General features: G+C 38.1%; 1 protein-coding gene across 7 annotated transcripts in view; it reads right to left on the bottom strand.

Annotated features, from left to right (window-relative positions):
* Window positions 1–22,459, bottom strand: part of LOC127420021 (ankyrin repeat and SAM domain-containing protein 1A-like) — a 174,433-nt gene extending 151,974 nt beyond the window's left edge. For all 7 annotated transcript variants that reach the window (XM_051661931.1, XM_051661932.1, XM_051661930.1 and 4 more), the window contains exon 1: window positions 22,075–22,459. In XM_051661931.1, the coding sequence (XP_051517891.1) occupies window positions 22,075–22,253 (179 nt within the window). In that variant the 5' untranslated portion in view covers window positions 22,254–22,459. The remainder of the gene's footprint in view (window positions 1–22,074) is intronic.
* Between the last annotated feature and the right edge of the window lie 5,214 nt (window positions 22,460–27,673).

Raw genomic sequence — 27,673 nt, 5'->3', positions numbered from 1 at the left:
CCATGTAATAAATGTATTGTAAGTTGCTTAGTGTATAAACAGCAACTAAATGACTGAAATAAATTTAGTAAGCTGACACGACTGCATCTTAGTAATTACTCTAATGATTCTGCAATACCCATCACATTTTGCATTACTTCCACTATTACACATTTGGGACTGTCTTTTTTTTAAAAAAATTTTTTTTTATATACATTTACATATTATATACATAAATATATATTTAAAGTTAACATGAAATTAAAATTGACTCCACTTTCTTTAAATGTGTGTCTAGTCTTATTGTAAACACTTAATCTGTGCATGTAATTCCAAAGGGGAAAAAATTTATTTGAAATATTTTCTTCAGGATGAAAATCTTTTCGATGGATGTCACTAAGCCCTCTTATTTTTCAATCCCTCCCCTGTAACATATAGACATATAGAAACTACTTTTTCACAATCCAATTCACTCTAAAATATGTCACATTATTAATGTAAAATGCGTTGTAAACGCGGTTTCATATTGACTTTAATGATCTTAGGATTCACAAGGTCTAAATTCTCAAAGTTTGAAAGCAATGCATTTTAGAGTGAATACAGGTGAGTCTGATGGACGTAATTTGGCGAGCAGCAAACGACCCACTTCTCTCATCTGAAAATAGCACGCTTTTGTTCCAGTTTGGCTGCTGGAAACTAAGTTCGTAACACAGTGCGAGAGACTTAAACAAACTGTTACACACATACTTAAGATGACCTCTCACCCCTAATTCATGCACTGACACAATTCATCAAGCAACAATTCAAGGGCAATCAAAACACAGGGAAAAAAATACCAATTTACACATGATAGAGGAGACATTGAGGTGAAACCACAACATCCAGAAGAAGGTGAGACAATAGAGAGAGAGAGAGAGAGAGAGAGAGAGAGAGAGAGAGAGAGAAAGAGAAAGAGAGAGATGGTTTCAGACAGCTTTCAAAGGCACCATCTAATGATGTCTAATGATCTAAAATAAATTCAAGTGAGCTTTAGACATAACCAAGCAAAAATGCAGTCACAACAATGCGTATTCCTAAGTAAATATAAAAAATAATGTAAGGGGGTTCAGTGGAAAGGAGGTGGCGAGAACCGGCTTAATAATATAAATAATAATTTAATAAACAATTTAAACAAAACACACAACCAAAAACACAGTACAGCTGCCTGCAATTCTCTCTCTCTCGAACTGTCGTCCCCGGCTGCCTTTATCCCTCGCGCGCCCCATCAGGCTGATTGGGGACCGGGTGTGTCTCATTCCAGCCCGGCCCCGCCCTCCTCGGCTCTACAAATAAAAATAAAAACTTGGACATTTATAACAGGGATGCACCTTTTCTCTTCCGATCCCGATATTGGAAATCTCGGTAACGGCCGATACCGATCACGATCCGATACCAATGTTGTTTTTTTGCATAATCAGTTTAGAATATCTTTACATCATTGTGTGGAACTAATTGGGAGTACTCTTTAATATGTAAAGAAACACAAACCTCTAACTTCACATTATTTCAATATAAATGTATAGCTTATTAAGAAACACTTTATTGTTAACTAGTATACTGGATAATGTAGCAGCTAAATTAACAGTAATTCCAGTATGTCATCTGTAGGAAAAGGAAGCCGTTTTTTTTGTTTTTGTTTTTTTGTTTTTTTGCAAAAAATGTTCAACTTTTATCTGGACTTTTGTTCAATTTAGTTGTAAGATATCAGCTCACTTTTCATTCACACAGTTATTTTTTGGAACCCATTCAACTTAAATATTATTATAATTTGTAAACAATTGATAATAATAATATATTATAATAGTAATATATAGTAATAAATCTCAATCGTGCACCTTTTGTCACGGATCCACCAGTCTCTCTCTCTCTTCCTCACTGCGTCAGTACTCACTCTCCACTGAGCTCTGATTAGACGCACCTGCATATCATTAGTGGCTAATCAAGGACTGCATATATACCCCGCTTTCACACACACTCTTTGTCTGTTCTCGTCGATAGTATCTCTGAGACTCCACACCTTTCTACTATTTCAAACATACCTGTGTCTTCATTATTGCCTGCAAGTAACATAAGACTGTTGTGAGTTATCTGTTCACCATGTCTATACCCTGTCTGGATATTACTCACCTGCTGTTTGCCACTCTGCTCAACTGGATTTACTCACAATGTTTTACATCACTGTTTCAATCATCTGTTCAATAAACCCTGCTACTGAGTTCATATCTCTGCCTCTGTGACACCTTTAACTTTTAAAACCCTCATGCTTTTATTTTGACATTCTGAACTCTCCAGCAAGTCCTGTATATGTCTGTTTGTAGGAAAATTCACAGTAGTTTAATTTGCTTATTTACATTCTGGTAAAAATGCACCTCCGGTGCCGTTCTAAATGCATATAAGTGAACCGTACTATTGAGCATCTACATCTGAGATGTTGTTCATGAGTAGCGCTCAAATACTGCGCACCGCTGTGAAGGCTAAAAATAGCCATGGGTGTGTGTAAACAGAGCAGCGCCATTCAATAACGTGCTGGAGTTGCGCATGCATTTTATATATTTACTTATAAAACACAGCCTTTTGTGATTCACAGAGCTATTGCACATTTTCAAGTGGCTTTGAATAAAATGCATGAGTCGTATGAACTACTTTAATTGTGTTTTAATTGTTCTTATGTCATTTTTTGAGCTTGACAGTAACGAACATGACTAACACACAGTATCGGATTTGGATCGGGCTTGTCGGGCCGATACCCGATCAGTTTAAAAAAATCAGTATCGGAGCCGATACCGATCCAGGTATCGGATTGGTGCATCTCTAATTTATAAACTAATTTACTACTTTAACTGCTCCATTATGGCCGTGGAGTGCCAATTAAAAAAAAAAAAAAAAAAATTTAAATGATCAATCCATTAATTTGAAAATAAAAACTTGAATAAATAAGCCCATATATATGGACAAATAAATAGACACATTTATATGTTTAACTCGTTTTAAAAATGTGATTATATTTAACAACAAAATCGTGCATTGATAAATTATGTATTTAATTCATGTTTAAAATGCAATTTAAAAGTAAATAGCATATTAATAAGAAATTTCTTTTCTTCATTCATTTGCCAATCGAGTTAAAAAAAAAGCCATTGGATAGTTGGCTCATGGGAGCAACAAATGAACTTTCGATTCGAGTTTTAAGACACACCCCCTCTCCCACTTGAAGTAGATGTAAGACAGCCTGTAACTGGACAGCTATTGACAGAGGTTTGAGCAATTCACATGCTCTACCAAACCCACAGCAAAAAACAGAAGTGAAGCCTATCAGAGGCTTATGATCACTTGACACCACTGCTGTTAAATGGTGAGCACGGCCCTCCCAGAGTGTGCAAAGTGGTCCGTGCAGGGCTGTATGAACGCACTGGCTTACCGGGCTTAAGCCCCAGGGCCCATGGCATCTTTTTCCAGTGGCTCGGTACCTCAAGCGCCAGTGGAGTGCAAGGCAAATGGGCACATTTTTTTAACTCAAAAGGCAGTGAAGGCTTCATTTAGACTGCCTTCAAAAAACAACCAGATGGAGACATCTCAGTAGAGGATATTAAGCAAACATTGGATTCAGACATGCCTTGATGCCTTCCTACCGCCGTATACTGCCTGCAAAATGGGAAACTTCAAGGCAGCTCAATCACTAAAGTCTGCACAGAAATCCACTATATTTCAGTAATGGCATATTAAAAGATGAAACACATCTTTCAATAAGTTAAATATATACAAAACAAATTAAAAAACTAACACAAACCAGAAAGAAAACATTCACATTATTCCAGCTGCCGTTTCTGCCAACGTTCTGCTGATGCTGACGAAAAAACAAGCAACTGAGCAGCTGCTAAATTAAGACAAGCAATCAAACTGTCTAGACAAGGCTAACTTGTGTCCAGAAAAGACATTACGCTGGCTAACTTTTCTGACTCCATATATAACACTGTTTGAAGTTGGTAAGTAGGAGTCGGTGCTTTAGAAGTGTAGCCGTGTAAACAGCAGGTGGGTTAGGCACAACAAGCATTGGAGGAGGTAAAGGAAAAAAAAAAAAAAAAAGAGGTAGTATATGACAAAGAATTTGACTGAATGTTGCAGAATAAATTTTACATTTGTTTCACACACAACATTCTACGATTAACTGGATTAAGACTTTACAGACAAGTTGTTATTTTAGCTATTAAAGCTTAAACAGTATTTGAGCAGACATAACGACTTACAAAAAACTTACAGTAGGGTAAAACATCAAACAAATCAGCAATTTGCATGTTTTCAAGTCTTCCGTGGGACATTCTTCGATGTGAGGTGAATTGGGGGGGGTAATCAGATAAAACAACGCACAGGGGATGCTAATGGAAGGCTCTGTTCTTACAGTTCAAGAGAGTCAACATCAGCCAGAGACCTCTGTTCCAATCAATACTGAAACTACATAAAGAGAACACAAATCATTCATAGACTTAGACTGCCAAAACTTCTTGGTAGTAACTAGTGTGTCAACACTTCCAAGATTAGTCCAGCAATTTTTGATTTTTTCTTTGCCAGAACATAAACAATTCACTGAAAACCTTTGTGCATCATTCCAAAGAAAGCAATAGCACTTCTCTTTTCAAGTAAAATAATGTTTCGGTTAGCAAAAATGTCTTTTCTAAGAAATGGACATTCTTCTAGTGTACTCCAAGAAAGCAAATTGGGACTTTCCTAGTCAGTTCAGTTTCTGGAATGCCATCCAGAGGGTGTCATATTCCTTGTGGGGTGAAACAGTCATTTAGCTGTGAAAACAACTTCAGGAGTTTCCAGAAGTGCTTGCTCTAAAATCACCTCAAAATCTAGAGTATTATGCTTGAGAAGATCCCCAAAAAACTAATTACCTGCAATAAATGCAATTCAAAGTGAGCCAATAAAGGCCTTTTCACATCAAGTGCGAAACAATGGATTCCTAGCGAGCCATTAACACCTGAGCGAATATTCACGCGCTGACAAAGCAAAGCATTTTTTTTTTTTAAGTTTGATTATCTCTATTTTTTTTCTTCACCCAGCGATGACACATCCCAACCAATAAAATTTGAGGGGATCACGTGTCACACCGTGTCCTAACCAGATGCCGCGACACTCGATAAAAGGTATGTTTTCCATGTTCATCAGAGTTTTTGTCCTAACCAGCCACGACACACGACAAGCGACAGGGCTTTCTATTTTTTAAATGGTTTCTATTTCTGCAACGTTGCGCCAGCCAGCGCAGTAAACAAATGGGTCTAAAAATATTCTTATTACAATATATCAAAGCCGGCATCACACTAGCCGATTCAAAACAACTTGATTTTGGCCGAGGGTATCACACACCTTGCGAATGTTGTGCTTGAGGTCTCGCTTCAGCCGGAGCTCTGTCACTCACACACACACACACACACACACAGGTTCAGAATGGCAGAGAGGAGACATACCAGCTCATTTTGACTTTCTCTTTGCTTCCCTGTCACGTGGAGATCGGTGAAATAACAACAGGAGTACCGTGTGAACATAAACAATCATAAAAGACTGAATAAGGATGTGATTCACAAAGTAACTTTTTTCTGTGTATGTGTGTGATTGTGTATTTATCCCCTCGGGGCTTGCTGTACAAAGCACTACGGAGCTTAAGTGAGAAAATTAGTTGCGTTCAATAAACATGTTCCGTCTGTGATTGCTCTGTTTTTTTTTTTTTACATTTTAATGTCAATTATCCTCATTTTAGTGTATGAATATCGCGGTGTCATGTCACACCTGGTGTGGACAGACAGATTGCTTATCGCTGGAATCTTATCGTGTTGCGTCTGGTTAGAACAAGGTGTCAGGAGCTGCTGCTGTTACCAAAACCAGTGCATTTGGTGGCGCCAAAGCACAGAAAGCTGTTTTGACCACTGACATTAAATGTCGAAGAAGAAAGTATCCAGAAAACAAGCGTTACGTACTTCAAGTAACTTAAAATAATTTTGCAGAACGGATATGGTCACCTCCCTTTGTGTGTGATGTAATTTTATAACGTATATCTTCAACTAAATGTCACAGTATCATGACAGAACAGGGTGAACAATGAATCGATGGACACACAAAATATAAATATAAATACCACAACTTGCACTGAGGACTTAAATGTCACCGAATTGTAGGCATGATGCTCATACAATCCTATAAAAGATGTAAGCAAACTCAACATAAAACACAGGGCCAAACCCAAGTATTGATGAAAATGATCATGATACATCTTCAACTCCTGTATCAGTCTGTGGAACTCCCCGTGTTCCTCTCTTCACTCAAGAACGGGGTGAACCCAGTATCGACGCCTTTTTCTTCTCCTTTCCTCGTTCAGCAAAATAATAATAAATTCATCGCTGCTGCTTGAAGAGAAATCCATATTTTTCAGCTCCCTAGAGAACTCGCTTGCTTGCTAAACTCTCGTACTGTGATTCCAAGGTTGTTTTGCAAACTTAAACTACCTAGTTTTCTTTCTTTTCCATCGTAGGCAGAGGTCAGACCAGCTCAAAGGTGTGTTAAGCCATCTAACATACCGGGGTAAAATTGCTTGTCTATTAGTGCCACTTATTGTAAATTTGTGAAGGTGCTAACGGCGAACATTTGCATCACTTTCTATGTAAAAGATCATTCGTCTGGAATTTGCTTCACATATCGGGTCGCCTCCAGTGTGAAAAGGCCTTAAGGCAGCACAGTTTTAGATATCAGGCAGTGTATTCCAAAGTCAACTAGTTTATACACAGATAGGGTAATTTAGCAGTCATTCCAGCATGGTTATGTGAATAGACAACAACAAAATCTAGTGTTAGTGTTCAGTTCCTGATAAACCACATTCCAGCTGAAGTCAGTGACTGCCTTTCTGGGCTACAGTGGGGTCATGCGAGTAGAGATAAGAGTACTTCCTTCTGATCTAAAACTGACTTGAAACTTTTTACACATGTAGGCTAAACATATTCAAAAGATGAAAACAAAAAGACACAACAGGAAATATTTGATATATTCATGTGTGAAAAGCCACTGAGGATGACTCAAGAGTGTGAATAGGGATAAGGGTCAAAAGTGGGAAGGAAATTGTTACATGATATGCATGTTCGAAAGTAACCCTCACATAGTCTATAACAAGTAATTTAGTGGGGCTGCGCCGAATGTAAAGCATGTTGCAAACAATGGCACAAACAGCTCAGTTTTGACAGATTTACCTAAATCTGCATTTTAAAAAGTGCAATTTTCAAATAACTAATTATTGTTTAATAAGAATAAAAAACTATTTGATTAAAGTTTAAACCTTAAATATGAATCTGAAGCTCTCTACCAGAACGTAATGAACTGCCTTGCTTTCTACTGCCTACATAAGCAGCTGCCACTTATTTGAGGCATAGGCAGCAACTACATACAAGTCATCCAAATTATACAAAAATAAAGGAAATTAAAGGAAATTGATTCCAATATAGTTTTGCATTTTCATGTTGCCAAGGTCAAAAACATTCTTTAAAAGGGATAGTTCACCCAGAAATGAATTTGTAGAAAAAGATCCAGGCTCAGCAGGTCCTTAGAATGCAAGAAGAAATTTGTAGGTCCAAAATGCATAGATAGTCAGCATAAGAGTAATCCATCTTATCTCCAGCAGTGACATTAATGTCTTCTAAAGCGAACTGATCTCTTTGTGTGCGAAATATAACGATATTTAAGCACTTTTTAACTATAAAAGATCGTTTCCAGTCAGGCGTTGATGATTGGCCGAATTTACCCGAGTGCTCCTGTGTCGCAAGCGTGATGGCACATTCCTTCGACTCACTGGTTGTGTGTCTGTCATGCATCAGTTCACGTGCCATTGCACTTAGGGCACAGGAGCACTCGGGTAAATTCTGCCATTCGTCAATGTCTGACTGGAAGCGATCTTTTATAATTAAAAATAAACCAGATGTGTTATTATTCACCTAAGTTGCTAAATTGACTTTCTTACAAGCTCAGCAATATTCTCTTCAAACTGTTGCTCCGCCATGACAGTAGTTGGCTTGAAAGAGAAAACTCACTGTGGAAGCGGACAGTTCACACTAATTTCCACTTTAATACCCCTTGTGGCAACGTTGAGAATACAACACATACTTGTGTTATTAATTGTGGTCTGACACATTTTGGAATGCAATACTTCACGAAATTGAGCTTACGTAGAGTATGTTTCAGCCTTAAGGTAACGCTGTAATCCTCTTACTTATACAATACTCAAAGCACACACAAATATTGGGAAAATTCCATTTTTAGTTAGGCTAAGTTGTCTTATTGATAATTTTCATATCAATTAATATATTTTAGTTAGTTTGCATTCTGGGATTGTCTATTCCATAAACAATACATTTGGCCAATCTTAGAAGGCAGCATAACTATGCTATATACCTTTTGAAACAGCTGTGCTGGGAGTACGCCTATGATGCCTTAAAATACTGCCTAAGTAGTAGAGGTCGACCGCTATATCAGTTTGACCGATTAATCTGCACAGATCCAAGTCGTGTTTTTAACTATCGGCTATCGGATTGAAATCAACGTACATTGCTTCTTTTTTTCTTTTCTTTTTTCAACCGTGGCCTGCGCTGGATGGTTCTACAGTTGGAACTCCTTGGCTCTTCAGTATAATAGCGCCCTCTAGAGGTCAAATAAAAAACAAAACAATCACGGACATCTCGTGGAGTTTGTTGCGTAATGTGACTAGACTATGCAGAGAGACGGACACTTTAGAAATGGATTTAAAGCATTGACAGAGAAAAGGCAAGGTATGTATATAGTACAATATATAATTACAAATCATTGAATAAAAAATTCATCATTTATAACAACCAAAATTTTATAGTAGGTGGTTTCCATAATTAATTTGTTTTTATCTAATTGCTTCACTGGAGAACTGCTAACATTAGGTGTTCGAAAGTTTAGAACAATGTTACAAAGCGAAGGATGGAAACTGCTTACCTAGGGGTGGGAGATATACCGGCAGACATGATAAACCGGTAGAAATTTGCCAGCCGGTATACATTTTGGATTACTGTCTCTATCACAGTAATGCAAAATTGCCACATGCGAAATGTGTGCAGCACATAACACACACGCCTTACACACTCTGTCTGATAAATGGAGAAGGTGGAGCAACTGCTCGTTCCTCAAATTCATTTGAATGAGATGATATGAGGAGATTGTGAAGGAAAACTGCATCTTCCTTGGTGTGGAATTGGTTTGGCTTTAGTGTTACCAAGCAGAAAACAGCGATTTGCAGGTTTGTACATTGTATGTCAATATTTAAGCAATATCACATGAGCAAGAGTGCGATATGGCCCTACATCAGCAGTGATTACCTACGGCACTCGGCCTGCGGCCGAATCACAGCAGTGCTGATTTATGGCCATATAGCACGGTTGCGAGTGTAATATTGCTTATATACAACAGTTCAATGAACAAGTAAATTAAAAAAACTAAGTACGGCCATAAAAACGCATTAGTGCATGGAACTACTTTCTTACGTTATGGATCAGAATCTGCCATTGCTGGGTGAAACCAAATGATGCGTCCAAGCCTTCGTTAGGAATTCAAAAATGTCACTTCAGAAATAGTATCACTGCTTGTGCTGTTTCTAACAAGTTATTGGATAAAAAAAGGATGTGTGTGAGAGAGAGAGAGAGAAAGATGGAGCGTGTGCTATCACCTGTTGCCACTCCCAAGCAGAGATGCTGTCAGCTTTCTGAAGATCAGCTTTCTCAGTGGAAAAGTAGCCATCCAAGCGGGGGTATTTCTCCCTATTTTGCAGTAGCCGGTGCGCAAGTGTCAATCACTATTGAAACCGCAATCTCCGCCGCCATTTTAAACAGCACGTCCTCTCCAATGTGGAAAGTCCGGTAAGAGGTAAGCACCTTGAGTTTGTGTAATTAATCAGTCTGTTGTGTCTCTCAGCTGTGATGAGTCTTAATCCTGAAGTTGTCCATTTAAAGCCGTTTAAAGCTATTTCCTAGCTTTAGTAGTGTAGTAGTAATACGAGCGATCACATAGAGCTGTTGTATGTAAACACTGACTGACGCGGATTCACTTAACTTCATCAACTGGCTCATATTACACATAAAAATGATCTTTTGCTACCACCTGCTCGCTAACATATGTAATATAAACAAAAAATACATGTAAAGAGACACATATACAGTAGCTCTTAACACATCTTCACTGCTCATTCACTTTAGATTAGAATGGCACAAACACAAGCAGAGTGATACAAACAGAGAAGCATCCAAGTGTGTGAGACCATCAGTACTCATGGAACATCTCTCGTCCAATCAGATTCGAGGACCGGAACTAACTGTTGTATATATGTAAATATCAATGTGCGTGTGTCTATCAGTGGTCAGGGATTCTCGAGAGACAGAGAAATTATGAAACACATGATTTTTCCAATGACAGCTGCACGAGTCATCAGATGAAACACAATTCATTACTCTAGAATGCAAGAAAATGTCACTGAATCTGCTTCTGAGGCCAGAAATTTCACTTGAGCATCCGCCAAAGCAAATTCAGTGAGATTCATACCGTGCTCCAAACATGCCTCCCATCCAAACACGCGCAGCTGTGTTTTGTGCAAGTGTTGCACGGACGCGCAATCTGAAACACACAAGTGCGCGTGAGGGTTGAAGGCATCCCATTCCCTTAATTTGTGCTCCAGTGACAGAAAAGTGCAGATCACACCCGCTACTCATTCTGGTTTCTCTCAATGTCATGTGGGTTTTTAAAATACACATCAAAACCCTTTCTAAAATTCAGTTCAAATGAAGTTTGATATCAGGAAACAAACCATCCATATCATATTTTCCTTCAGATATTTTATATTTTCTTTATATAGATTACTAAAAACACTAAGAGCCTAATTAAATGTTTATTTATGGATATTTTTTTTTTTATTTATATGTTATTTTCTGTTGCATTGCTTTGAGGAAAGTTAATAATAATAAAAATAATTATAATAATAAAAAGAAGATTAGTGCACATCATCACACTGAAATGTGGCATTTATTTATTTATTTTTTAACTATGTTTGTCAACTTGTCAATAAAGAGAAAATGATATAAGACAAAGTTGTTTTGATTTATAAAGTATTCAATTCACTGACTGGATTACTCAAAATGAAACATTGCGACATGCCTTAATATCCAAATGCAATTTTATTGATTTTTCGGGGGAAAAAGGAACTATATCATTATCGTGATATAATCTTGCCCACCCCTATGCTTACCTTTCTTCTTAATTTGCTGTAAATCAAAACATTACTACATTGCATGAATGCACGTGCACAGAAACAGCCTGTTATCCATTTTATATATTTTTGACTATAACGTTTTCCAAACTTTTCTCTGTTCTGACAAAATAAACTTCTGTCCTAGCTTCCTGCATTATGAAGTATTAATATGCATAAAAATGTAAGAGAATGGTAAAATAAATAAATCTGAAATCTAAATCTGATATTCATGAGAGGGCACATTGTTATATAAAATATACAATGTGTTATGTGAGGGCACATGGATATATAATAAATGCAATGCCATTCTAATATGATTTTTTTTTTCTATCCCATATTCTCTCTCCCTTTCTTGTACATCATTCATATATTTCAAATGACAATAATATATCTATCTATCTATCTATATATATATATATATATATATATATATATATTTCTCAGCATAAAGCATGCAGTAGCTATTAGACTTCATAAGGCAGTGTTTTTATTATTGCTGAACAACAAACACATTTGATCTGTAATATTTTCATTCATATTTTAATTCATTTCAAATGGCAAAGGCTTTGAAGAAGGTACTAGTGTGGGAGTACATTATTGATGTATCGCCAGGAAAAGCACAATGTCAAATCTGTTACAAAAAAAAAAAATCAGCATGGGGGAGTGTTAATTTTGTTATAAAGTTCAGAACTATTTTACATTTGAGTGTCAAGTTTTCATTCATAATATGGATTTGGAAAACTATCGGCCTATTAACCAGCTATCTGCCTGTTTTCCCAATCTAGTTATCGTATTGGTAAACCCACTATCGGTCGACCTCTACAAAGTATGTTTTGAAACAGAGCCAAAACTGGACACCAAACAGGTCTTTAACGGACCAAACTGGGCGCAAGCAGAGTACCTTCGAATTGTTCAAGTTGCACTCTCTTGACAGGACTGACAGAGAGTAAGCAGGAATGGTTAAATGTCATCCACAACATGACATTAATCCAGTCTGAGGAGGTTCATTCTGAGGGCAAAGACAGGGCTGTTGAGCTCCATCCAAAACACCAGTTGAGCCTTCACTCACAGCCAAATTCATTTTTACCAATTTGCACAAATTTTATTTCATGCTTACTTAGAATTCTACTTTCATTTTGGGTTATTAAATGTCATTCTAGCAACCTTTGAAGGGCTTTATGCCACTTTTATTAAACAGAAAGAGTAGTGACAGGAAACTATTAGGGAGAAAGGGTGGGAAGGAATCAGAACGAATGTGTAAACGGCAGATGGGTTATGGACTCAAATCCGCATCTCCTGCAACTCAACACATAAGAAACATGCACGCCAACCACTTCACCACAGTTTTGACACTAGCAACACTTAAATGGAGGGTTCTACAATCACACAGAGATTTTAAATCATCCTGACTGGATATGTCAGACTAAGTCTGGTAGAAAGTATTTATAGAACTATCCAGTCTATAAAAACCAGAACAGGAAGTGATACTGATCTATCCTAGGTCACATAGTTCATAAACCAAACCACTGAATGCTGAGGGTGTGGAGCAGCCACATGAAACAGAGCTCTGTGTATTATTAACACAACAAGAAAGCAGAAAACAAAACAACTTAACCTCTGTCAGGGTTAATTATCCATGTCCAATGTCTACATTTACTGGAAGCTTGGGACGTGAATCCTGGTTACTAACACAGTTCAGATACTGACGTGAGAAGAGGAAAAACAAAGTGACATGTCATAAAGGGTTTTAAAATATAAGATACTTAGCAATGATTTTAGTACTAAATTTTCAGCACAGCTAAGCCTGAAACATACCCACATAACTCCATCAAAACGTCCATGCGAGGAAGATTAAACATTTTTGTGTCTGTACATCGTACATGTTGCAAAAATGCTCCCTGTCGGATGTTAGACCAAATCTAAGCTAATTTAAGCTATTTGCGTCAACGTAAGGCTACTTAGCTATGATTTTAGCATGAAATATGCATAGCATCTAAGCCTGAAAATCTTTGATAGCACATGTTCCACACAAAAACATTTCATAAACATCATTTTAAGAGTGTTTGTTCATTTGCAAACATTTATGTTAGTAAAATGTTCCTTGTCAGATGTTAGTGCAATTTGAGCTAATCTAAGCTATTTACGTCAATGTCAAGCTAATTAGCTACGGTTTTATCCTGAAACATGCGTTCACAGCACACTCACAACATCAAAATGTCAATTCCACGCTCATACATCTGCAATATGTTGCTAAAATGTTCTATGTCGGATGTTAGCACGATTTTAGCTAATTTAAGCTAAGTAACCGCCAGGCTAATTAGCGATGATTTTAACATGAAATATTGGAGTGAAGCAGCCTACAAAAAGCCTTCTACTTTTCTCTGTATATCAAGCTGGGATAGGAGAAAGTACTTTATCATAAAAAAATAAAACATGGCAGCTTTAAAATAGAATACAATGTTTCCTAATTCACAGCTAGTGGTGTAACAGTTCTCGGTAAAAAAAACTAACTGTATGGTCCGCCACCCCGAGTTTGGCATGCATTTGCACAGTTAATATCAAGTCTGACGACGCATCGATAAAATATGGTTTAGTGAAGAACACAAAATGTGAAATAGACAGACACTGTTCCGCTATTGCTCCGGTACGGCTCTGTAGATATATACGCTCTGCCTTTTTCTCATGTGGATCAACTTTCTACAGAGTGTAGCTGTCCAATCAGCTGTATGTAAATAATTTGATGACATCACAGTTCTGAACGTGTTGGTCTGTTGCAGTTGAACATGGCAAGCGGAGGAGACAAGCAGCAGATAGAGCCGACCCCGGTATCAAGTCTCCCATCTCGGAAAATTTTGGCTTTGAAATAAGTTACAACAGCGATGGTCAAATTTTTTTTGCCATTCAGTCACTGTTTGTCGACATTGTTCGACACGAGTGCCGTATGCTCAGGGCAATACATCTAACATCGAGTCACTTACACCGGCATCACCCAGGTACTGATAGTGCCTGGCACAGGTGAGACAAAAACAACACATGCTTCGTTCTATGTTTAAGCAGGCACTCTGTGCTAATTCAGACAGACACAGAACAATAACGAAAGCGCTGGGGGTTTTCATTGCCAAAGACATGCAGCCCTACTCTGTTGTTGACAATGTGGGATTTCAGCATACGATTAAAACGCTCAAACCGCGTCCCGAACTCTACGATGAAACACATAGCAAAATTGAGAATGAACTGGCAAATGCACAATATGCAGCTCTGACAACTGATCGTTGGACCTCCAGGGCAACTGAAATCTACTTGACTGTGACTGTACATTACATTTTGGATTGGAAAATAGTCTGTGTTACAAACATGCCCCCTTTTTGAAAGCCACAAGTATGCATTTGGCTGACGCAGTGATGAATGCAGTGACAGAGTGGAAGTTAGAGAGACCTAACATCACCATCCCAATCACCACAGACAGAACATGGTGAATGCCATCAAAGAAGCAGCTGGACTAGGGCCACAAATTGGATGCTTTGCACACATTCTTAATCTTGCAACCAAGAAGGCGGCAGCACTTAAACCAATATGCCATCTGTTGAGTACGGTTAGAAAAGTGGTGACATTTTTCCATAAAAGCACAACAGCTGCTCATGCCATGAGTCAAGCAGGAGAAGCTAGATATACCAGTTCACAAAGTAATACATGATGTCCCAACTCGCTGGAACACCATTTATGACATGATGGAGCGATATCTGGAGCAGCAGCCAGCCATTTACTCTGCCCTGATGGACAAAAATGTTAAGAAGAATGTCAAGGACAATGCAGTGTTGTCTGACAGTGAACTGAAACTAGCAGAGGAAATGATTCATCTGCTTAAAACCCTCAAGACAATTACAACCCTCTTGAGCACTGAAACAACTCCCTCTAAAGACAATGATTCTAAAATCCATGACACCTGCAGATGATGACAGTCCAACCATAAAAGATGCCAAAACTGCCATCACTCAAGGCTTGGAAAGCAGGTACACAGATCCTAACCTTAAGGAGTATCTTCAGAGCCTCATCCCTTGATCCAAGGTTTAAGTCTCTGCCTTACCTGGATGTAGCCTTGTGCTTGAACATTTACTATGAACTCGTCGGAAAGATTGTGTAACAGCAGGTTTTTTTTTTTGGTTTTTTTTGATGAAGAATAAATAGTGTGTTATGTATATTAAAAAATAAACAGTTTAAAATAGTTAAAAGTTTTAATAATAATTCTAAGTAATAATAATTATGTATAAAATATATATATATATTAATATCAACTAATATTTTGTCTTTTGCAGGGTTAACCTCTTGCAACAGGGGAAGCTGGGTCATCCACAACACAACAGCAGCCCCTAGAATCCCCTCCCCCAGAAGAAGTCAGCTATGTCAGAGCTATTTGGGCAGCTTTTTACAGCAGCTGAAAAGACAAAGCCTTTTAGCAAGATTGCAGAAGAGGAGGTTATGTCATACAAGGCAGAATATTGCATTGACGCTGAAGCAGATCCACTTGCATGGTGGAAGACGAATGAGAGCAAGTATCCTCATGTTTCCAAACTTGCAAAAAAATACCTGTGTGTTTCTGGAACTTCAGTGCTAAGTGAGAGAGTTTTCTCAACTGCAGGAGACATCGTTACTGCAAGCAGATCTCGCCTTACAGAAGAGCATGAAGATAGTGGCCTAGAACATTAGAGAGTGACCCAGTGTTCTTAACTGTTCAAATAGCAATAAACAGATCTGAATGTTATATGTAGAGTTGAGTTTAAAAATGCACTTTATGTTGATGCATGTAGCATAATAATGCAGGTACTTTTAAATTAAAACGTTAATTTAGTATTTTTTATTTATTTATTTATTTAAGGAAATATGCTAAAGTGTGTGTTACCAAATAAAAGAGTATTCTTTCTTTGGATTTGGCAGTAGAACTTACTTTTTCTGAGCACTGCAAGTACCGAACCGTACCGAAACCGTGACTCTGAAACAGTAATACAAACCAAACCATGAGGAATTTGAACCGTTACACCTCTACTCACAGCCATCTTGGTGACATAGGCATGCTTACTGGGAAATGTCACATCACTGAACAGGCTTGACATAACTAGGTTCTACCTGTTCCTCTCTTTTTCAGCTCTGTCCCTACTCCCTATTCTGACAGTTTCTGCAGTTCGGTCACCTGTTTTAACACAACCACAGTCCCGTTCAGGTCCAAAGTGCTGCTTTTATTCAGGAAGCACCTGCCCTTTCATCTCCCCCTCAGGAATCCACCACTTCACTGGCCACTCTTCAGGCAAACTTCTCTTCAGCATTTTGTGGGAATCAGATGTGACAGTGTGTGTGTAAATGAAATCTCTAGATAAATGATTGTCACCCTTTTCTTTTTTACAGACGTTTGTAGCCTGATTTGGTCTATATAAAGTCTCACAGTTGAAAATGCATATCAGAGCAAAAACCAAGCCATGAGTTCAAAGGAACTACCTGCGGAGCTTAGAGACAGGATTGTGTCGAGGCACAGATCTGGGGAAGGCTACAAAATTTTTGGCTGCATTGAAGGTTCCCAAGAGCACAGTGTCCAGAATTCATAAATGGAAGAAGTTTGGAACAACCAGGACCCTTCCTAGAGCTGGCCGCCTGGCCAAACTGAGCAGTTGGGGTAGAAGGGTCTTAGTAAGAGAGGTGACCAAGAACCCAATGGCCTCTCTGGTTGAGCTCCAGAGATAATGTGTTGAGATGTGAGAAACTTGCAGAAGGACAACTATCACTGTAACACTCCACCGATCTGGGCTTTATGGCAGAGTGGCCAGACGGAAGCCTCTCCTCAGTGCAAGACACATAAAAAAGCACCTAAAGGACTTTCAGACTGTGAGAAACAAGACTTTCTGGTCTGATGAAATGAAGATTGAACTGTTTGGCCTCAGTCCCAAATGTCCTGTCTGGAGGAAACCAGGCACCGCTCATCACCTGTGCAATACCATCCCAATGGTGAAGAATGGTGGTGGTAGCATCATGCTGTGTTTTTTTTTTTTTTTTTTTTTAGCAGCAGGGACTGGGGGACTGGTCAGGGTTGAAGGAAAGCTGAACACAGCAAAATACAGAGATTTCATTAATGAAAACCTGGTCCAGAGCACTCAGGACCTCAGACTGGGCCAAATGTTCACCTTCCAACAGGACAATTACCCTAAGCACACAGCCAAGACAACGTAAGAGTGGCTTTGGGACAACTCTGTGAATGTCCTTGAGTGGCCCAGCCAGAGCACAGACTTAAACCCAATCAAACATCTCTGGAGAGACCTGAAATTGGCTGTCCACTGACGGTACCCATCCAACCTAACAGAGCTTGAGAGGATCTGCAGAGAAGAATGGCAGAAAATCCCCAAATCCAGGTGTGCAAAGCTTGATGCATCATACCCAAAAAGACTTGAGGCTGTAACTGCTGCCAAAGGTGCTTCAACAAAGTACTGAGTTAAGGGTCTGAATACTTATGTCAATGTGATATTTCAGTTTTTTCTTTTTAATCAATTTGCAAAGTTATCAAAAATCTGGGTTTTACTTTGTTATTATGGGGTATACAGATTAGACTGAGAAAAATTATAATTTAAAGCACTTTATCATAAGGCTGAAACATAACAAAATGTGAAAAAAATTAAGGGGTCTGAATACTTTCTGAATGCACTGTATATAGTATATTACTGCCCTAACCAGTATCCAACACTTCACAGCTCTGAAACCTTTCTTCACAATGCAACCTTATAAAACCCCTGAAAATATGTCAGAGAATTTAGTCCAGTCATACACGCCTTCTCGCATCATGTTAAAACTTTTCAGTCAAATGACTCTTTTCGCAATACATTTGCTCATTCATTGATATATAAATATAGTGGAACAAGCCGTCCATAGCTTATGAGGCACTTAGCACACAATTTGAAGTACTGACAGCGTTTGAGTGTCTCAGTGTCAGCCCTTCAAGCAGTCTTTGTCTGATTTGCTCTCAGTAAAACCACAGTGTCCAGCAGTGCAGTGAACTAAACTAACATTTCCTGCTGTCCACACCAGAACTACACTAGACATGTCTTCTGTTGGACCCTTTAATGAGACTTGGGCTCTGTTGATTTAAGAGCTTTTTAGACAGATAGTAAGACGGATGGATAAATGAACAGATAGATGAGGCTAGATCTATCTGAATGCAGATAAGGCAGCATGTCATAATCTGTAGAAGCTGCAATGTTGGAACGCAAGGCATTCAATGAAGGAGAGCGAGAACGACTCTCAAACCCTTAGAAAACAAACAAGTCTCAACAAGATGCCTCGTTCCACACCATACAAAGACGAAAGGTATAAAAACAGCATAAGGCCTTCTCTCTTATTTCCCAGCATATCAGGAAACCTTTGGTGCACTGGTGGTATAATGTCAAGCCTGTCCATCTCAATACAGGCATACTCAGAGCCTTAAGAGGCAGAATGATGCAAAATGAGGACAGGGGTTGAAAGGACATCTCTCATGTGACTGAGTTTGAGAACATTTAGGTAATATGGCATTGACGAGTATCGGATATTGTCCACAGAACCCCATATGGTGGTAGCAGCATAATAATTATAATTTTATAATTTTATTTATATATCACACATTTTACATTTGCACATATACAGTGAAATTCTTCTTTTTCACATATCCCAGCTAGGCTAGGGTCAGAGTGCAGCATTCAACACGACCAAAGCCACTCAAAGCCAAAGCCCTTAAATAAGTACAGATGTGCCACTACTGAAGAGAAGAGACCCCTCTGAGACTGACTGCAAATTTAGCATCATCCATCTCTTAAGTATTTCATGCGGCTCTGTCCATGAGCACTCAATGTCTCTATGCAGCGCTGGATAACACCCATTCTGTAGCTAATTATTAGGTCTACTGCTACCTTTTTGTTAGGCTAAACTGTGTGTTAGCACTAGTGATAGATCTATACACTACCAGTCAAATGTATGGACTACATATACTCATTCTTTATTGGTACTATTTTCCACATTTTAGAATAATAGTTAAGTTACCAAACTAATGAAACAAGTTTGGTAATAGAGTGCAAGAGTCTGTTTCTGGAAGTAAACACCCCATTCATTTTTTCCATAGGGGCATTTTTAACGAAATCGTATAGGCTAAACCTCTTAAGACAGACCTATAGTGAGCTCCGAGGTTGTTGCGTCATGGGATTGTAGTTCATTCCCTCATGAAAGATATTCAGTATACAGTCTTGTTGTGTCTTTCTCTGATTTTCAAATACTTTTTTGCTTTTTGTAAAAATAAAAATATTTTTTTTTATTTTTTTTTATGTAATGTTGTAATTAACCTCATAGCTGGTTTGCTTGGTTTATGGCTCAGAACTCATTAATGAAGATTTTATGAAAAAACAAATGGTCAAATTACTTCTGAAACCAAGACAGCTGAAAAAGTGGGCGAGCACTGTTGCGCTCTATTGCGTAGTGATCACAATTTCTTTTTTTAAACAAATCAATCTTAAGGCCCTGGCATACTCACGGTGAAGTGCTTCTTCGTTTGGAGCCAAAAACAAGTTTGAAACAGCTGAGCAATGATATAGTGTTTGTGAACATTCAGACACCAGCCACGCCGCTGTGGGAGGCATTTAGAGGAGCATTTAAGTATGAGAGTACAAGACTACATGTAAAACCTTTACTAAAGTGACTATAAAATTTCAAAAAGATCACTAAAAGAAGCTGTTTTAACCACTCATTGATGATTTAAAGTAACATATGCTGTAGATAATGTGTAATTTGTCATGTTTACATTCTGCATTCATGGCGCTAATGTGCCAACATGTTATACACGGCCATAATATCCACTGGGTACACTGCTATTTTAATTTATGATGACACTGATACTACTGCAAAGATGGGTGTATAAAACAGTGATAATGGGCAGAATAAAGACAAAAGAATGATAATAAGCACATCTCACTATGGGCAGATGAGTGAATGGCTTTCAGCTGCAGACGACACATGGGTAAAGCAGTTTATCAAACAACATAGTGAATGGTCACTTGATTTGATTCCTTTTGTAGACTAATTAAACAAAAAAATAAATCACATGACATGTTCTTGATAAATGTCTCTAGTTTCAATCAACAACTGTCATGGCGGACTCGGGCAGCAATCTGAGTTGAATCTATATACGAATTTTTGTCCCTAGTCCATTCAAACGAACTTTCTCTCCCCACTCCTCAACTATCGACACATCTACCACATCCAGGCTGTGTCCAAAAACATTGGCAGCTAACTTGCTGCCTAATCAGTAAATGGCTTAACTGACAGCTGTTTTGAACGAATGGAACTCTTAAGGAAACTGGTCTCCAACAGACTGAAAAGCACCTTATTTTCATCCTGCCTCCGTATACAGCTGGACAGAGCCCAACTCAGAATGCAGGGGTCTCAAGACGTGTTTTTCTAAGTTTCAAAATACATCTAACTTGACACAGCATCCTAAAAACGTTGCGTTTATGACGCGATGCAACCAAAGTGAGATGGTTCAAAAGCGTCCGTCTGGCGCTAATGTACATAGATGGCCTTATAATAGGTCTACTTCGGACAGATTGACGAATTCAGTTGCAAAATGGACTGCTGTGGACTGTAGAAAGATGTTTAATAATATGGAAATAAACAATGTATTGCCTTCTAAAGAAACTTTTTGGAACTTCTCATCAATGCTTTACTCGTCTGCCACAATAATGTAGGCTTTTTTAATTATCCGAATTATTATATGTATTATGTATTATATTTACAGTTATTTAAATAGAACTATTTATAATTGTTTTATTATTTATTTAATTATTTCTGTTTGGGAGCCTTTCTCAGCAAATACTGATACAGGCTATGTGATTACTTTATTCAGCACATCATGTAATTCATTTGATTACAATTTTTAAACCGACACCCCATTTAAAACCCTGTGTACTGATGACTATATGGCTGCCACATATATCAACAATGAAAACTATGACAACTATTTTAAATCACCATCCCTTAAGACATTTATGCCTATGTGTAACATTATTTAGACTACTCTTTACAACAAAGGATTTACATATTCATTATCAGCATCACCTGTTGACATTTTATAGGTTCTGATGCTTCCAAGAGCCAAAACAAACAAACATTAGACAAATATAAAACCATATGTTTGGGTTTATATCCCGGAGAAGTTTTGACTACAGTATGCAGCCATTACAACCAAAAAAAAAAAATATAAAAAAAAAAAAAAAAAAGAAAAAATAGGTATTTCTCTGATGTTTTACCTTGACAGCAATGAGATGACATTTAATTGCATTTAACCTCACATGTGTCTCTTCTAGACATTCAGAAGAGACCAGATTTGCCAAAATATCAAAGTCTGCGATAAAAGTTAGAGATTTCAACAAAACTATGCTATCCACTTTCATGAATAGCTCTAATTCATGTTCCAAAGAAAGTAATGTTCCCAAATCAGTCAATAACCTGCATGTTCCCGTTGTGACCACTTGCCCCATCCAGTTTGGCAACATGCCCCGCTATTGGCTATGCAATGCAATAAAGTGTTTAGTGAACAGTATTTTTTTTTTCTGTACAGTAAAAGTGGAAATAATAAATAATAGGTATGTGTATAAAAAATAAACTGACATTAAAAATAAACCTACCCTGAGAATTATTTATTAAAGTGTGACACTAGCCCCGGTCTCCCCTATAATAAAGCCTCTTGTCCATGGTTTTCCCCTTACCTGAGCAGACTGGAGAGTGCGTGGGAAGAGCTGTGCCCTCCGCTCCCGACATTCCCGGACGATCCGCCACCACCCGCAGCGCCCGATCCCGCCGATTGTCTCTTACCGGACAGGAGCTTCTCAACGGCGGCCAGATTCCCGGTGCGCGCCGCCTCCAGCAGTTCCTGCTCCTTCCCCATTTCACGGCGAGGAGGAGCGGCGGAGAGACGATCACACGGGCAAACAAATCCACTGCACGCCTCTCCAACGCGGCAACACGCATCCACGCGCGTCCTTCACACTCGGGTCCGCTCGGTCCCCGTTGGCTGTTGTGCTATTATTCTCGCTCCAAGCGCAGCAGCTCCGTGTAAACTTTTCTCTCCTAGCGCCCGCACAAACTTCCTCTGGTACGGATCGACACGTCACTTCCTAGACGGGTGCGCTGCTTGGTGACGTCGCGTTTGGGCCGAATTATGCACAATCATTTCATTACACTAATGATGGCTGAATAGCATTTGGGGAATAGAAATCGATGGAAGTCGTGCGTACGCCTTTATGCACTAATCTATATAGACATTAGTAAAAGAATAAACCATGATAATTTATCAAGGATTCATGGAATGTCTGTCTAGGAAGCATCTATTGGATAGATAGATAGATAGATAGACAGACAGACAGACAGACAGATAGACAGACAGAAAGATAGATAGATATATAGACAGACAGACAGACAGAAAGATAGATAGATAGATATACAGACAGACAGACCAGATAGATAGATAGATAGACAGACAGCTCAGATAGATAGATACAGGTGCATCTCAATAAATTAGAATATCGTGGAAAAGTTCATTTATTTCAGTAATTCAACTCAGATTGTGAAACTCGTGTATTAAATAAATTCAATGCACACAGACTGAAGTTGTTTAAGTCTTTGGTTCTTTTAATTGTGATGATTTTGGCTCACATTTAACAAAAACCCACCAATTCACTATCTCAAAAAATTAGAATACATCATAAGACCAATAAAAAAAACATTTTTAGTGAATTGTTGGCCTTCTGGAAAGTATGTTCATTTACTGTATATGTACTCAATACTTGGTAGGGGCTCCTTTTGCTTTAATTACTGCCTCAATTCGGCGTGGCATGGAGGTGATCAGTTTGTGGCACTGCTGAGGTGGTATGGAAGCCCAGGTTTCTTTGACAGTGGCCTTCAGCTCATCTGCATTTTTTGGTCTCTTGTTTCTCATTTTCCTCTTGACAATACCCCATAGATTCTCTATGGGGTTCAGGTCTGGTGAGTTTGCTGGCCAGTCAAGCACACCAACACCATGGTCATTTAACCAACTTTTGGTGCTTTTGGCAGTGTGGGCAGGTGCCAAATCCTGCTGGAAAATGAAATCAGCATCTTTAAAATGCCAGTCAGCAGAAGGAAGCATGAAGTGCTCCAAAATTACTTGGTAAACGGGTGCAGTGACTTTGGTTTTCAAAAAACACAATGGACCAACACCAGCAGATGACATTGCACCCCAAATCATCACAGACTGTGGAAACTTAACACTGGACTTCAAGCAACTTGGGCTATGAGCTTCTCCACCCTTCCTCCAGACTCTAGGACCTTGGTTTCCAAATGAAATACAAAACTTGCTCTCATCTGAAAAGAGGACTTTGGACCACTGGGCAACACTCCAGTTCTTCTTCTCCTTAGCCCAGGTAAGACGCATCTGACGTTGTCTGTGGTTCAGGAGTGGCTTAACAAGAGGAATACGACAACTGTAGCCAAATTCCTTGACATGTCTGTGTGTGGTGGCTCTTGATGCCTTGACCCCAGCCTCAGTCCTTTCCTTGTGAAGTTCACCCAAATTCTTGAATCGATTTTGCTTGACAATCCTCATAAGGCTGTGGTTCTCTCGGTTGGTTGTGCATCTTTTTCTTCCACACTTTTTCCTTCCACTCAATTTTCTGTTAACATGCTTGGATACAGCACTCTGTGAACAGCCAGCTTCTTTGGCAATGAATGTTTGTGGCTTACCCTCCTTGTGAAGGGTGTCAATGATTGTCTTCTGGACAACTGTCAGATCAGCAGTCTTCCCCGTGATTGTGTAGCCTAGTGAACCAAACTGAAAGACCATTTTGAAGGCTCAGGAAACCTTTGCAGGTGTTTTGAGTTGATTAGCTGATTGGCATGTCACCATATTCTAATTTTTTGAGATGCACCTGTATATAGATAGATAGACAGACAGACAGACCAGATAGATCAATAGATAGATAGACAGACAGACAGACAGCTCAGATAGATAGATAGATAGACAGACAGACAGAAAGAAAGATAGACAGACAGAAAGATAGATAGATATCTAGACAGACAGACAGACCAGATAGATAGATAGATAGACAGACAGACAGACAGAAAGATAGACAGACAGAAGATAGATAGATATACAGACAGACAGACCAGATAGATAGATAGATAGACAGACAGCTCAGATAGATAGATATATAGGCAGACCAGATAGATAGATAGACAGACAGACAGATAGATAGATATATAGATAGATAGACAGACAGACAGACCAGATAGATCAAGAGATAGATAGACAGACAGACAGCTCAGATAGATAGATAGATAGATAGATAGATAGACAGACAGACAGATAGATAGATAGACAGACAGACAGAAAGAAAGATAGACAGACATAAAGATAGATAGATAGATATACAGACAGACCAGATAGATAGATAGATAGACAGACAGCTCAGATAGATAGATATATAGACAGACCAGATAGACAGACAGACAGACAGAGTGACAGACAGATAGATAGATATATAGATAGACAGACAGACAGACCAAATAGATCAATAGATAGATAGATAGACAGACAGACAGACAGCTCAGATAGATAGATAGATAGACAGACAGACCAGATAGATCAATAGATAGATAGATAGATAGACATATAGATAGATAGACAGACAGACAGACAGCTCAGATAGATAGATAGATAGATAGATAGATAGATAGATAGACAGACAGACATCTCAGATAGATGGATAGATAGATAGATAGACAGACAGACAGACCAGATAGATCAATAGATAGACAGACAGACAGACAGACATACATCTCAGATAGATAGATAGATAGATAGATAGACAGACAGACAGACAGAAATATAGACAGACAGACAGACAGATAGATAGATAGATAGATAGATAGATAGACAGACAGACAGACAGACAGACAGACAGAAAGAAAGATAGACAGACAGAAAGATAGATAGATAGATATATAGACAGACAGAAAGATAGATAGATATACAGACAGACCAGATAGATAGATAGATAGACAGACAGCTCAGATAGATAGATATATAGACAGACCAGATAGACAGACAGACAGACAGAGTGACAGAGAGATAGATAGATATATAGATAGACAGACAGACAGACCAAATAGATCAATAGATAGATAGATAGACAGACAGACAGACAGCTCAGATAGATAGATAGATAGACAGACAGACCAGATAGATCAATAGATAGATAGATAGATAGATAGACATATAGATAGATAGACAGACAGACAGACAGCTCAGATAGATAGATAGACAGACAGACATCTCAGATAGATGGATAGATAGATAGATAGACAGACAGACAGACCAGATAGATCAATAGATAGACAGACAGACAGACATACATCTCAGATAGATAGATAGATAGATAGATAGATAGACAGACAGACAGAAATATAGACAGACAGACAGACAGATAGATAGATAGATAGATAGATAGATAGACAGACAGACAGACAGACAGACAGAAAGAAAGATAGATAGATAGATATATAGACAGACAGAAAGATAGATAGATATAAAGACAGACCAGATAGATAGATAGATAGACAGACAGCTCAGATAGATAGATATATAGACAGACCAGATAGACAGATAGACAGACAGACAGACAGAGTGACAGACAGACAGACAGATAGATAGATAGATAGATAGATAGACAGACAGACCAGATAGATCAATAGATAGATAGACAGACAGACAGACATCTCAGATAGATAGATAGATAGATAGATAGACAGACAGACAGACAGATAGATAGATAGACAGACAGACAGAAAGAAAGATAGACAGGCAGAAAGATAGATAGATAGATATATAGACAGACCAGATAGACAGATAGACAGACAGAGTGACAGACAGACAGACAGACAGACAGATAGATAGATAGATGTTTTTCCTTGTTGATTCCATAATTAAGTAGGCTATTCGTTTTTCAAAAGAGTTGAATGAAGAAATATAAAGAATGATCCAAAAGAGAGACAGTATCTTAGAGAAAGGAGACATTTTTAATCTGGCCTGCATCAAGCGTGTTGTACGTTGAGTGTTTTGATCAATTACGTTTTGATTGATTTGGATTAATGCATTTAGGATGCTGGAATGCACTGGCTTTTCTCTGGTGAGCATCTTGATTCGCCTTTAACAAGAGATAAGGCAGCAGAATTATAACAGGACAAGACATAATGTGAATTCACAGGGATTAATGCTTGCCAAGACTGATTGATTTGACTGGGTTAGGGCTTTGGGGTATCTTGTTTGTTTTGCTAAAGTATTTTTATTCTTTATTTTATAAAAAATATTGTTATTACATTCCAGAATTGTATCAGAATTAGTTATTACACTCCAAATACATTACATTACCAGTTTGGCCACAGTTCATGTGTGTTTTATGCAATATAGGCAAGAAAACATAATTTCTGGCTTTCAAATGTTTAAAGTACATATTCACTTGTAACTTGATGCAATGACACTAACCCTAACTCTGCCTCTCATTCCAGCCTGACTCATACAATAGCTGCATGGATTTCAACACCTCCTCCAAACTGTCCTAGGAAGTTGTGTTTCCTTGTTAGTTTGTGTCTTTTATTATTTCTGTTATTTATTTATTTATTTATTTGTTGTAATTATTAATTATTTCTTATAGTGTGACTTCCATCTTCATTGTTGTTATTCTTATCTATGTTTTATAATTGGATTCATTTCTGTTGTACAGCACTTTGTCTTAACTTGACTCTTTCGTGAGCACTTGACCCAATCCTAAAATAAAAAATAAAATCTCACTCCATTCTTTCGCCACTGTCTCTCACCTTCCTCCCTATTTGTAATTTTATAAACAATTTGAAACTTTGTAGCACTTCTCGTGCCTACTTATGACAAAGTGCTTTTATTGTATTCCTCACTTGTAAGTCGCTTTGAATAAAAGTGTCTGCTAAATGAAAACATTTAAATCAGTGGTGTAGTAGTGTCAGAAGAGGTGGGCATACTGTGAATTTATGAAGGACAAACGAAAACATTTGTTTTTCACTGTCTTTCGGTCAGTGAGAGATAGCTGTAAAAAAATAAATAAATAAAATAAAATAAAATAAAAATCCAAAAAGAATAAAAACTTTTGTTCAGCAAATAATATTGTCTAATATTTACTTTTTAATATGTTTGTGTTGCTTTTGAGCATTATGTATAATGTGTCTACATTTACCTTATATTTATTTTTACAATTAACATTAATTTGATCAATTCTAAAAACGCCTTTTTTGCTTAAATTA

This window comes from Myxocyprinus asiaticus, chromosome 29 (genome assembly GCF_019703515.2).
Source record: "Myxocyprinus asiaticus isolate MX2 ecotype Aquarium Trade chromosome 29, UBuf_Myxa_2, whole genome shotgun sequence".
Classification (NCBI taxonomy): Eukaryota; Metazoa; Chordata; class Actinopteri; order Cypriniformes; family Catostomidae; genus Myxocyprinus; species Myxocyprinus asiaticus.
This window is presented reverse-complemented; position numbering and strand designations above follow the sequence as displayed.